Below are 14,405 nucleotides of genomic sequence, written 5' to 3' on the forward strand. Positions count from 1 at the left end.
AAGTGTAGGGAACTCAAGTAAGACTTGATTCACCTAAAGGGGAAGCTGGCCATTACATAGGAAGACCACTAGCAAAAGGGATTCAAGTCTTATCAAGTATAAAGGAATAGATCTGTCACTATATTAATATGAGAACTTTATTCATAAATAAGGTTTATATAGGCCACTTATGAGACGAGTCAAAAATGTGTAAATGTCTGACAAATCAAAGAGGTTTGATAAACTAATGGTTGATGTACTGATGGTTGATGTACCCCTCTAACATGGATTTTACTTTAGAATTAATTAGACCAATTTTAATCAGGGACTCTGAATACAAATGGACATTTCGTCATGTCTATGCAATGCAATCTGCTTATGGCTAAATAACAATGGGCATAAAGCACTCATTTATAGAATAAACGATAAATAACACTCGTTCTCTACAAACCTGAATCATACAGCTGGGGCTAAGAGAAAAAAATTATATTCCTGCACTTTAATTATTCCTTGTATTGCAGATATTATGAAGAATAATCCCATTCCGCCTCCAATGCTCCACCTTGTGCGGAAAGAAGCTACATTCCCGTCATTCGCAGACTTCTCAGTATGTTGCTTTAGATCAAAGCCACTTGTTTACTGTAGTGTTGGGATTCATTTACTTTTGCCACAAGAGAGAGATAGGATTCTAGTTTGCCATCAAACTACATTTATTCACATAACTTATTACGCAAGAGTGTTAGTGATATATTATCAGATGCTGAAGGTTAATCTAAAAAAAAAACATTTATCAGTTCTGAGATGTAAAAAAAATTAAATAAACTAAAGTTATTACGTTTTCTATGTATAACACATGGCATATACTGCGCTTTATTATTAATTATTTTATTTACTTTATTATTATTAACCTATTATGCAAGGGACATAGAACCAGAAGTAATAAATATTAATTGGTAGGTAGAACATGAAAAATAAAAGGTGTAAAAGTATTGCTGTTTTCAGTCTAGTGTCATATCAATGGGAACAGTACATTCACCCAATGTAAAATCATTTATTCCTAAACCATAGGGAAATGTCCAATCTAGAACTCCAAAACATACGGATATAATTAGTCTGCAATTACTGGAATCCTCAATAAGAACCAGAGGAAAAAGCACCTAATATGCCTGAAATGTACAACAAAGTTCACTTAGGAAAACTTGTAGCAAACTCAAATACTCCCCCAGCATCTAAAAGCTGCAAGTTGTGAGTTCTCCATAGTTGACGATGAGCGATAGCTGAGGGGTACAGACACTTTCATTATACAATCCTGTTACAAATAGGTTTTCTTTTGGGGTAACTTCCCAAAAAGATTTCTATTCCAACTACAAAAAGCCTACCCATTAGAGATCTAATATCCTGCTTACTTTGCATCGCCCGTTACTACATTACATGCTCTAAGCAACTAAGAAATAGAACAGCAATGGAAAAATGTACAAACAAAACACAAGGAGTTTTTGTATGCAACTCCCTTTTTATAGGAACAGCCTGGACTATACAGGTCTGTCAGAATACATACAGCAAACCACGTACAGCGGGCGGTATGAAACCAGATACGATGTTACACAACTCCGCTCACGGCTACCAGCTCTTGTATGCAACAAAGTAACAGTAAAATGTAACGAAAACTTTGCTGCTTCTACAAAACCAACATGATTTCTTCAAAGGGACATACAATATAGCATTCCATCTGCAGGCAGACCATAAAGCACATGTAATCACTTTCACTTGTCTCCCTTAATACGGCTGCGCCTCTCGCTGTTGTTTTTATGCTGCGACCACCGGACCATCTCCGTTACAAAAGTGATAGAAAATGTTCTATAAAGTAGACTGAGCTACAAAGTGGCGATCACCCAGCCAAGTAGTCGTGCCGATGAGTTTACCGTTTAGTCTTCCTAATTCTCAGCCCTCTGTGATACTGCTGATCCCAGGATGCTCGCCGCGCTTCACTGGCCTCTTTCCAAAGTTTCTGCATTATTCAGCAATATACTATAGGCTTAAAGAAAAGTTGCGGTTTGCAAAATACTTTAAGTTGCCTTCGTATGATAACCCTTACTTGGGGAAAGACTTGCAATCAATCCCATGTATACAGTTTATTTTAATTATTATTTTTTTAAGGCCTATGTCATGGCTAAAAGTGACAAAAACAACCTATTTGTACCTTTTTAACAATTACTTGTAGGGCTGAAACCAAATTAATGACTCGTTAGCCAAAGTTTGGTAATGTAGAACTGTTTAGAAACAGTAAAAAGTTCTCCAGGCCTAATCCATGCATTGTTCATGCCCCCCCTCCGGTTGGCAGCAGTGTGCTCTCTGCTGGTGACGCTGGGCCAGGGCAGTGCTACATAGTAAACAATGGCTGCATCGCTGCCTATTCTGAGCAAAGGCCCTTTTTTCCCCCATTGACTGGCCATCAGATATGTAGAAAGTGACAAATGCTGCTACACCTGTCACTTTCATCTGAGTACCGTGTAAGGCGTATAGAATAAGAGGTCACCGCATATACGCTGCAAAGCTAAAGAGGAGGGAAGCGGCCTCAGTGGCAACAAGCGCTCGGAACTAAGTGGTTTACCGGACAAAGGACGATGGCGATTCTTTATACAACTCGTGTTGACTTTTCCGAGGGCAATGTCTCAATAAATATTAACAGATTACCAAGTAAATAAAACCCCTTTCTATTCTGGCCGGAGGGATTTACTGAACCTGCGTGTAGATTAAGGCGGACGTTCAGCACGTTCATCCCTGCAAACTGACAAATTAGCATTGTGCAGAGCAAAACCTTATTTAACGTACAGCAGATACTTCATATTCCGGACCGCCGTCCGCACGGTGGTTCTTACTATAGAGAATAAATCTGCCTTATGCAGAAAGACAGGAAGCTTTCTAGATTTTTGCCCTGATTTGTAAAGCCCGCCGTACCTTACAGCGCCACGTGATTGGGGAATACACATACATTTACGTGTTCACACCTACAACTATTCACATTCAGGTTGGGCTCCATTCACATCTGCGTTTTCACTTTTGGTCGTAATTCTGTGTTCTGTGTCTCGGTTCCATTTTTTGAGCAGAGAAAGAAATGGATTTTATTGTTCCCCAATGGGTTCTCAAAAAAACCCAAAAAAAAACAAAAACGGAAATTTCTCCATTTGGTATTTTTTTAGCTGAGCAAATAAAGCTGCAAACTGCATTAGATGTTCTGTTAAAAAAAAAAAAAAAATTACGTTTTTTTACATTTTTTTTTTATCCCCCCCTAAAATCAATTTCAGTTTTAATTCCATTTTTCTGCTCAAGAAATGGAACAGAAAGACAGAATTAGGACTGAAATGCAAAATGCAGATGTTAATGTAGCCTTTGTGTAAGTTGGAATATATTTCATACCATTTTAAGGTATTCAACATAAAAAAAGTTTAAATCACACAATACAATCTCTACGTGCAGAAACAGTTAATCCGGGGGCCAAATTTCGCTAAAAAATACATCATTAAAAAAAATGGTTAAAAGGACCCAGTGTTGGTGTTTCCAGGATATACAGATTGGAGACGGATGGGAGTGCTCACAATGCTGCGATATATGACACAGGACCACTAAGTCTGCGCTCTATTACGTCACACCTATTAGATGCGATTGCAGAACCCCCGAGCAGTTATATAGAGGATCACAGACCAATAATGGGTACAATACGTCTAATCACCACAAGCACTGATTACGTATCATCATCAGGGTGTCGACCTCCAGATACACCACCCTTATATCTGTAGAGACACGGATTGTTACACTTCACAACGCTACATTTTATATACTTTCCATTTAATAACACAAGTATTGACTTATGGAAGGTAATTCCGAGCAGAGCGAGACAGAGCCGGTCTATGGACGGTCTCTTACTATGTACTACTAGGATGGTTTATTATTCAGCGCAGACCCGTACCCTCGGCAAACAAATGAACTGTAGCTTATTTTTTTTATTGATCATCGTCACATTAAGAACAGCTCATCTAGTTCAGAAGCGCTGAATCAATAGGTGTCAAGTGGGTGTCTTCATCAGAGGGAAATCATAAGCAGATGACCGCTACTTTGCCATAATTATCTGTAGGCATGGGACAGGTTTATTAAACTGATAATTGTAGAAATCCCTCCACGGGGCAGCAGATGGCGCTCTTTCCCTTGGCAAACCAGAATCAATGGCTAATGTCAGGGTGCGGATTACAAAGTTTTACTATGTTGTGAACCAGTCTATATTGCACTAAGAGAGAGGTGCCTGCAGCACTAACGGATTCCCAGCTTAGCTGCGAGTAAAGGGACCCAATCTCCTATTAGGAAAACGTGACTGTGGTGCTGTAAGGTATAAATGACAGTTGGGGCTCACTTACACAGGAGTACGTGTCCCACGTATTTTTCATGAGCGTAAAATACGCAGTCCACATCAAATACGTACATGCTTATCTTAAATCCCCAGAGTCTATATTGGTGCGGCAAAATAGAATTTACTGCGCATTTTTCATGATCGTGAAATGAAGGTGTGAGTGGCCCAATAGAAATCAATGGGCTTCTAGCACTGCGTAATACGTGGGTGACATACGCCCGTGTGAGTGAGCCCCGACTTCAGGATGTGCAGCTGGTGCATTTTACCATTAAAAAAAAAAAAAGTTTGAAAAAAACATGGACTTTGACAAAAGTGTAAAAAAAAGGCTAAAATTGATAAAAGTTGCTTTAACTTTACTGACTTGTGATTGTTAATATTTCTGCAATGAACAGTTGGAAATCTTGTAAGCAGGAGGCAGAAATCTTGTAAACATCTCAGATGTAGCCGAGATGAGTTTGTCAGCTGCTGCATAACTCACGTTGAGCATGAAAAAAGGGTTTGTTTGCAGTCTTCTGGTATCACAGCTCTACTACAACTGCACATATGAGCTCCTACACACAAAGGCAATGGCCCTTACTAGTTGTACTATATGCTCCAGGTGCCGAGGCTGCACAGGAACTATGAAGCCAGCCACGCGCCTCGTCCTCAGTCCAGAAAGAGTCTCTCTCCAAAGTGTGATTATCTTTCAGCTGAGGGCGCGCGACTACCTGCCGGCGCTGGAAACTTCATGGAAGAGTAAATAGTTTAGTCGTAAGAGAAAATAATGGTGGTGGATCTACTTACAGTTAGGTGGTACTGCCTCCATACATCTGGGCAAGCCTGGAATATAAAACATATTGATCAGTTAGCGGCATGAAACAAGGTGCTTTACAGCCTGTTGGTTTTGGCATAATAAAGCATCTGCCGGTGCCGGTCGCAGGCAGAGAAGGAGCTTAGCTGAAAGGGCCTGGATTTCAGCTTCAAAAAACCTGGCTGCACTGTTTAATTGAATTTTACACTGCTTTAACACACCCTGCCGCTGAGAATAAGCCAGGAAGCCTCCACCTCCTTAAAAGTTTTCGGGAATCTTTTACCTAATTCTTGAGCCATCTCAGGAGGGGAGGGGGGACTATTGCTGCTATACCATGAAATGAGAGTATATATGTGGGGAGGGGGGAATAGTCAGCACGATATACAAAATAACACTTTATAGAACTAGAGATACATCACAACTAATTACATGTTTACACTACTTTAATTTGTTACATAATTCTGAAATTAGTTAGAGGACCGTCATGTCCTCCAAAAACACCAGCGCGCTCTATGCATTCTTAGCTGCCGCAGTTCCTCCCCCACCCCCCTTTTGCATTTTTTTTTATTTGCACCCCATTCCCAAGAAATCAGTACCATTAGTTTTGGTGCCCAATATGTAAATGAGGCCATATACTGTCAAGGGGGCGGTCACCAGCATGAGCTCCCTAGAACAAGTTAACTCCCCCCTGGAAACCCGTGTGGGTGATGTTCCCTTTACAGTACACTGGCTCACTGAGCTAACTTCTAGGGAATGGGAGAAGTGGGGGGAATCTAGACCCCACCCCCACCCACAAAAAAGGAGAAATCAATGGAGAAGTGGCTAAAAACAGATGAGGTCTGCAATGGTTGGAGGGCATAGCACTTCCTGTTTAAAAGTAGTAAAATGAGTGTTCCACATAATCTAATCCATGTTCCACAGAAATATGTTCCTGATGAATGAAGGTCAGTTTACGCATCTTCTCAGAATGTCCGAGTCCAGAAGTTGCAGAAAAATTCAGAAGCATTACAAAGAGAACAGAAGAGTTTTTTTCTCCAACTCAACCGCGTTCTACCAAGTACGCAAAGCATGATCACATGATCGCCTAATGTATAGGGAGTGTTACTGGGCCTTATGCTTGGACACAGCCATCACAATAATACATCTCCTCAATAGTATATAAAATATCACACAGTGTCCCTGCGGGTATACCTGTGGCCATACCTGAATATACTGTAACTGTATGTCTCTTGTGAACCAATGCAAAGCTCAAAAAGCAAAGCAGTGAAAGATTCTAGTTTGACAGTTTTGGGGCATCTGCCTAATATATCCATCTCTCTTAAGCCTGAATATCTAAAACATGCAAAATAATGTGAACTATAAACTCTTTTTCTTTAAATTTCGTAATATAACCAAAATGAAAAAAAAAAAAGACTTTCAAAACAATCTACAGTACAGTCCGGGCAGAGGGGAGCAGCTATTATTCCAAAGGTGTAGCTTCAGCTGGACTGTGGCTACAGCCACGTTTTTGGTCTCATTTTAAAGACAAGAATGGCTCTAAGGGCTCGTTCACATCAGCATTAGAGGATGCCGTTTTCATGCTCCATTCGGGGAGCAGAAACTGCACCACCTGACTGAACAGTTCCATCTTATGACGAAACCGAGCGGCCCCCTCATTGGCTATAATGGGGGTCCATCAATTTCCAGCAAGCAGTTTGTTATTTTGCTGGAATATATAAGACGAAATAGTGCAGACTGCTGCGCCATTTCATCCCGTTTTCCAGTGAAGATCAGAGACTGAGGTTCCCAACAGAGCCTCTGACACTTATGTGACCGAACTCTAACCCTGGGGAAGGGACAGCTGCATGTACTGAACTTACACCTGTCACTCCAGCTTGCATGAGGAGGAGGAGGAGAAGGGAGGCGAGCGGGAGGAGCAGACAGCATGGAAAGAAGGAAAACATGGAAGATTCTCTTGTCTGTCATCAGTCCCAGGAAAGGGAAAGCATAGACTTCTGATCACGTTCTCACCCCAGCCCTTGTCAATCAGAGAGTATACTTGCTCTCCGACTGTCACATACTGTATGGTTGGCGATTTCATTTAAAAAAAAAAGGAGTGAAAAGATGAACACTTATTGATTCCCTAACCCTGCTCCATGTAACCTCACATGCCAATGCAGATTGTGGCACCTAAGTGGGTTTATAGGAAAAAAAACCCCAAAAAGAAACATGACACAATGTTCTATTATCAGAAAATAAAAAATACAGATCTCTGCTAACACCATATGTTAAAAAACCTTAAGGCTGCCTGTCCACGGGCGATATGTCTCTGCGTTATCTGCAGCGATAACCCAGCAGCGGGTAACGCAATGACCGCTTCTTCATGGGATAATTATGGAGAGCGCAGCCTGACGTCCATGAGCGGAGAATCATAGCGATTCTCCGCTCGCAGGATTGAAATCGTGGCATGCCGCGATTCTCAGCGGTGAGCCTATCTTTTAGGCTCACCGCGGAGGCCTGTCAGTGCTCCCTGCTCCCCCGTGGCAGAATATCGCTAGCGATATTCCGTCACGAACGTGGACAGGGGGCCTTAAAAACAACACCAGAATAGCAGCTCTCCCTTCACCTCTAAACGGCAAAAAAAATTACCAAGAGCCAATGGCTCCTAAACTGAGGAGCCAGAGCGTTCCCAGCACAGTACAACTACCCCAACCAGAGCGTTCCCAGCACAGTACAACTACCCCAACCAGAGCGTTCCCGGAACAGTACAACTACCCCAACCAGAGCGTTCCCAGCACAGTACAACTACCCCAACCAGAGCGTTCCCAGCACAGTACAACTACCCCAACCAGAGCGTTCCCGGCACAGTACAACTACCCCAGCCAGAGCGTTCCCGGCACAGTATAACTACCCCAACCAGAGCGCTCCCGGCACAGCATAACTACCCCAACCAGAGCGTTCCCAGCACAGCATAACTACCCCAACCAGAGCGTTCCCAGCACAGTACAACTACCCCAACCAGAGCGTTCCCAGCACAGTACAACTACCCCAACCAGAGCGTTCCCAGCACAGTACAACTACCCCAACCAGAGCGTTCCCAGCAGAGCACGACTACCCCAACCAGAGCGTTCCCAGCACAGTACAACTACCCCAACCAGAGCGTTCCCAGGACAGTACAACTACCCCAACCAGAGCGTTCCCAGCACAGTACAACTACCCCAACCACAGCGTTCCCAGCACAGTACAACTACCCCAACCACAGCGTTCCCAGCACAATATAACTACCCCAACCAGAGCGTTCCCAGCACAGTACAACTACCCCAACCAGAGCATTCCCAGCACAGCATAACTACCCCAACCAGAGCGCTCCCGGCACAGTATAACTACCCCAGCCAGAGCGTTCCGGGAACAGCATAACTACCCCAACCAGAGCGTTCCCAGCACAGCATAACTACCCCAACCAGAGCGTTCCCAGCACAGTACAACTACCCCAACCAGAGCGATCCCAGCAGAGTATAACTACCCCAACCAGAGCGTTCCCAGCACAGTATAACTACCCCAACCAGAGCGTTCCCAGCACAGTATAACTACCCCAACCAGAGCGTTCCCAGCACAGTACAACTACCCCAACCAGAGCGTTCCCAGCACAGTACAACTACCCCAACCAGAGCGTTCCCAGCAGAGCACGACTACCCCAACCAGAGCGTTCCCAGCACAGTACAACTACCCCAACCAGAGCGTTCCCAGCACAGTACAACTACCCCAACCAGAGCGTTCCCAGCACATTATAACTCCCACAACCAGAGCGTTCCCAGCACAGTATAACTACCCCAACCAGAGCGTTCCCAGCACATTATAACTCCCACAACCAGAGCGTTCCCAGCACAGTATAACTACCCCAACCAGAGCGTTCCCAGCAGAGTATAACTACCCCAACCAGAGCGTTCCCAGCAGAGTATAACTACCCCAACCAGAGCGTTCCCAGCAGAGTATAACTACCCCAACCAGAGCGTTCCCAGCACAGAACAACTACCCCAACCAGAGCGTTCCCAGCACAGTATAACTACCCCAACCAGAGCGTTCCCAGCACATTATAACTACCCCAACCAGAGCGTTCCCAGCACAGTATAACTACCCCAACCAGAGCGTTCCCAGCACAGTATAACTACCCCAACCAGAGCGTTCCCAGCACAGTATAACTACCCCAACCAGAGCGTTCCCAGCAGAGTATAACTACCCCAACCAGAGCGTTCCCAGCACATTATAACTCCCACAACCAGAGCGTTCCCAGCACAGTATAACTACCCCAACCAGAGCGTTCCCAGCAGAGTATAACTACCCCAACCAGAGCGTTCCCAGCAGAGTATAACTACCCCAACCAGAGCGTTCCCAGCACAGAACAACTACCCCAACCAGAGCGTTCGCAGCACATTATAACTCCCACAACCAGAGCGTTCCCAGCACATTATAACTCCCACAACCAGAGCGTTCCCAGCACAGTATAACTACCCCAACCAGAGCGTTCCCAGCACAGTATAACTACCCCAACCAGAGCGTTCCCAGCACAGTATAACTACCCCAACCAGAGCGTTCCCAGCACAGTATAACTACCCCAACCAGAGCGTTCCCAGCACATTATAACTACCCCAACCAGAGCGTTTCCAGCACAGTATAACTACCCCAACCAGAGAGTTCCCAGCACAGTACAACTACCCCAACCAGAGCGTTCCCAGCACAGTATAACTACCCCAACCAGAGCGTTCCCAGCACAGTATAACTACCCCAACCAGAGCGTTCCCAGCACAGTATAACTACCCCAACCAGAGCGTTCCCAGCACAGTATAACTATCCCAACCAGAGCGTTCCCAGCACAGTATAACTACCCCAACCAGAGCGTTCCCAGCACAGTATAACTACCCCAACCAGAGCGTTCCCAGCAGAGTATAACTACCCCAACCAGAGCGTTCCCAGCACATTATAACTCCCACAACCAGAGCGTTCCCAGCACATTATAACTCCCACAACCAGAGCGTTCCCAGCACAGTATAACTACCCCAACCAGAGCGTTCCCAGCAGAGTATAACTACCCCAACCAGAGCGTTCCCAGCACATTATAACTCCCACAACCAGAGCGTTCCCAGCACATTATAACTCCCACAACCAGAGCGTTCCCAGCACAGTATAACTACCCCAACCAGAGCGTTCCCAGCACAGTATAACTACCCCAACCAGAGCGTTTCCAGCACAGTATAACTACCCCAACCAGAGCGTTCCCAGCACAGTATAACTACCCCAACCAGAGCGTTCCCAGCACAGTATAACTACCCCAACCAGAGCGTTCCCAGCACAGTATAACTACCCCAACCAGAGCGTTCCCAGCACAGTATAACTACTCCAACCAGAGCGTTCCCAGCACAGTATGACTACCCCAACCAGAGCGTTCCCAGCACAGCATGACTACCCCAACCAGAGCGTTCCCAGCACAGCATGACTACGTCAACCAGAGCGTTCCCAGCACAGTACGACTACCCCAACCAGAGCATTCCCAGCACAGTATAACTACCCCAACCAGAGCGTTCCCAGCAGAGTATAACTACCCCAACCAGAGCGTTCCCTGCACATTATAACTCCCACAACCAGAGCGTTCCCAGCACATTATAACTCCCCCAACCAGAGCGTTCCCAGAACAGTATAACTACCCCAACCAGAGCGTTCCCAGCACAGTATAACTACCCCAACCAGAGCGTTCCCAGCACAGCATGACTACCCCAACCAGAGCGTTCCCAGCACAGTATAACTACCCCAACCAGAGCATTCCCAGCACAGTATAACTACCCCAAGCAGAGCGTTCCCAGCACAGTATAACTACCCCAACCAGAGCGTTCCCAGCACAGTATAACTACTCCAACCAGAGCGTTCCCAGCACAGTATGACTACCCCAACCAGAGCGTTCCCAGCACAGCATGACTACCCCAACCAGAGCGTTCCCAGCACAGCATGACTACCTCAACCAGAGCGTTCCCAGCACAGTACGACTACCCCAACCAGAGCATTCCCAGCACAGTATAACTACCCCAACCAGAGCGTTCCCAGCAGAGTATAACTACCCCAACCAGAGCGTTCCCAGCACATTATAACTCCCACAACCAGAGCGTTCCCAGCACATTAGAACTCCCCCAACCAGAGCGTTCCCAGAACAGTATAACTACCCCAACCAGAGCGTTCCCAGCACAGTATAACTACCCCAACCAGAGCGTTCCCAGCACAGCATGACTACCCCAACCAGAGCGTTCCCAGCACAGTATAACTACCCCAACCAGAGCATTCCCAGCACAGTATAACTACCCCAAGCAGAGCGCTCCCAGCACAGTATAACTACCCCAGCCAGAGCGTTCCCGGCACAGTATAACTACCCCAACCAAAGCGTTCCCAGCACAGTATAACTACCCCAACCAGAGCGTTCCCAGCACAGTATAACTACCCCAACCAGAGCGTTCCCAGCACAGTATAACTACCCCAACCAGAGCGTTCCCAGCACAGTATAACTACCCCAACCAGAGCGTTCCCAGCACAGTATAACTACCCCAACCAGAGCGTTCCCAGCACAGTATAACTACCCCAACCAGAGCGTTCCCAGCACAGTATAACTACCCCAGCCAGAGCGTTCCCGGCACAGTATAACTACCCCAACCAAAGCGTTCCCAGCACAGTATAACTACCACAACCACAGCGTTCCCAGCACAGTATAACTACCCCAACCAGAGCGTTCCCAGCACAGTATAACTACCCCAACCAGAGCGTTCCCAGCACAGTATAACTACCCCAACCAGAGCGTTCCCAGCACAGTATAACTACCCCAACCAGAGCGTTCCCAGCACAGTATAACTACCCCAACCAGAGCGTTCCCAGCACATTATAACTCCCACAACCAGAGCGTTCCCAGCACAGTATAACTACCCCAACCAGAGCGATCCCAGCACAGTACAACTACCCCAACCAGAGCGTTCCAAGCACAGTATAACTACACCAACCAGAGCGTTCCCAGCACAGTATAACTACCCCAACCAGAGCTTTCCCAGCACATTATAACTCCCACAATCAGAGCGTTCCCAGCACAGTATAACTACCCCAACCAGAGCGTTCCCAGCACATTATAACTCCCACAACCAGAGCGTTCCCAGCACAGTATAACTACCCCAACCAGAGCGTTCCCAGCACATTATAACTCCCACAACCAGAGCGTTCCCAGCACATTATAACTCCCACAACCAGTGCATTCCCCCCCCCCCCCCCAAAAAAAAGAAGTGTAAAAAAGTCAAAACCTTTTTCACATTCTCCCCTCAACTAATTTGCGTTCAGATACTGCTGCCTGTAAACTCACAGATACTGCTGAGTGTGACATGTAGTTTATAACATGCTGAACCTAACTGGCATATTCCACATTCTGCTTGTTTCTGTGAATACAAACCGTAATGCCCCGTTTACACGGTACGACTGTCGGCTAGCCGATCTGCAGGAGCGGGTGACGTCACTGGTAGTGGTTAGCGCTCGTGCAGAGCGCTTAGACAGACAGATCACTGCTGAGTATGGCTGACTTCTCACTAGCGTCTCGTTCAGCGCTTCCCATTCTATGCATACACTGAGTGGGGAGCGTTTACACGCAGCGAGAAGTCAGCGAACGAGCCATGATTTTTATGTTAGTTGAAAGTGAGCAGCAAATGAAAAGTAAACAAATAGCGCACGATGGACTTGGATTGAGACAGAACGATTATCATGCATTTTCTTCCCTTTGAACGAATTTTGCGCAATAATCGTCCTGTGTAAATGGTTCTTAACCCCTTAAGAACCAGGCTGTTTTGTACCTTAAAGGACCAGACACTTTAGGGATTTTACTCATTTGGTGGTTTTACTGTCCTGTTTTGTTTCCTTTAGCTACCAAAATTATTTTTGCTGCGTTTTTTTAAAAATATCTTTTGTACTTTTTCCCCCTTTTTTTAGTTTTATTGGGGGTAAAAAGCTAAAAAAAAGATTTTTTTTTTACATTTACAGTTACAGTTAGTTTTTTAAAATTTAGTATATTTATGCAAAAATAAAGTATGGGTATGAGTTCCTCCATTTGATTTGGATGTTTTGATATATAATATGTATGGTTTTGGCTTACAGGGCGCATTGGGTAACCGTTTTGGGTTATTTCTTTCTTATGTATATATTGTTGTTTCAATCTGTAATTTTTATTTACTGATGTATGTAATTATGTTTTTTACTATCTATGTCCCCCATGACATCATTTAAGACTTCTGGGGGACATTCGTTTTTTTATTTATTTTTTTTAATTTGGCATTTTCCCACTGTAGCTGGGGCATCCATAGGAACCCCAGTTACAGGGGAAAAAAACACTATAGTTTCAGTCACTGGCAGAGCTGGCCAGGGTCTGCTGTAGCAGGGAACCCTGGCAACCACCCCCACCCCGACTCCCGTAGTGGAAGAAACCCTTCCACTTTCACTTTCTAGTACACAGTGCTCATTGAGCACTGTGTACTCGGGGAAGGAAAAGGCAGAAAAGGTTAAAACTCCATCTGCCTTCTCCTCTGTTAGTAACAGCTGATAGCCCGTCCTGCTCTGCTTGATTGCAGAGGAGACAGGAGGCTTAAAGCGTTGCCGTAATTTTACTATCGGCGGGGTTTTAAGCCCAGGACCAGGCGCTGTATATTTACAGTGCCTGGTCCTTAATGGGTTAAGATGTCTTTACAGGAAGCATCTACATTATACATTGCATTCCAAAGCGAAGGGGTTACGATTTTCTAATGTTAAAAGTTACAAATTTGGTTGCTGGTCAATTTTTGCAGACTTTCCAAGTAGGCAATAAGCCGTTTCCAGCAGTTTCATGGAGATGAATGAAGGGGGGGGGGGGGGGGGGGGGAGGGGGTAGTACGTACCCGTGACCAACACTCAAGTCATAGGAAGAGTCTTATGACCCCCGCTCTTGTGATGGGTGGAGGTCCAAGGGTTGGAATTCATAGCAGACACATTTCAGCTATCCTGTGGATGGGTGATAAGCTGCTATGGTGGGACAAGCCATTTAACAGTTTAGATGCTCAGACTATTGAGCCCTGTTTAGAGGAAGACACTGAATCTGATAAGGATTTTTATATGAATCTTATAAGGATATTACAAACTACCAAGAGGAGTTGGAGTTGTGTCTTCATTTAGTCTCCCACTGCAGCCTGTAGACAGGGACAGTTTGATGCGCACCTG

The 14,405-nt window shown here is 45.3% G+C and overlaps 1 protein-coding gene across 1 annotated transcript in view; it reads right to left on the reverse strand.

Moving 5' to 3' along the window:
• ZCCHC7 (zinc finger CCHC-type containing 7) overlaps window positions 1–14,405 on the reverse strand; it is a 149,425-nt gene that overhangs the window by 39,516 nt on the left and 95,504 nt on the right. The window contains exon 6 of the mRNA XM_066604460.1: window positions 5,165–5,200. Coding sequence (XP_066460557.1) covers window positions 5,165–5,200 — 36 coding nt within the window. The remainder of the gene's footprint in view (window positions 1–5,164; window positions 5,201–14,405) is intronic.

The sequence above is a fragment of the Eleutherodactylus coqui genome, chromosome 5 (genome assembly GCF_035609145.1).
Source record: "Eleutherodactylus coqui strain aEleCoq1 chromosome 5, aEleCoq1.hap1, whole genome shotgun sequence".
Lineage (NCBI taxonomy): Eukaryota > Metazoa > Chordata > Amphibia > Anura > Eleutherodactylidae > Eleutherodactylus > Eleutherodactylus coqui.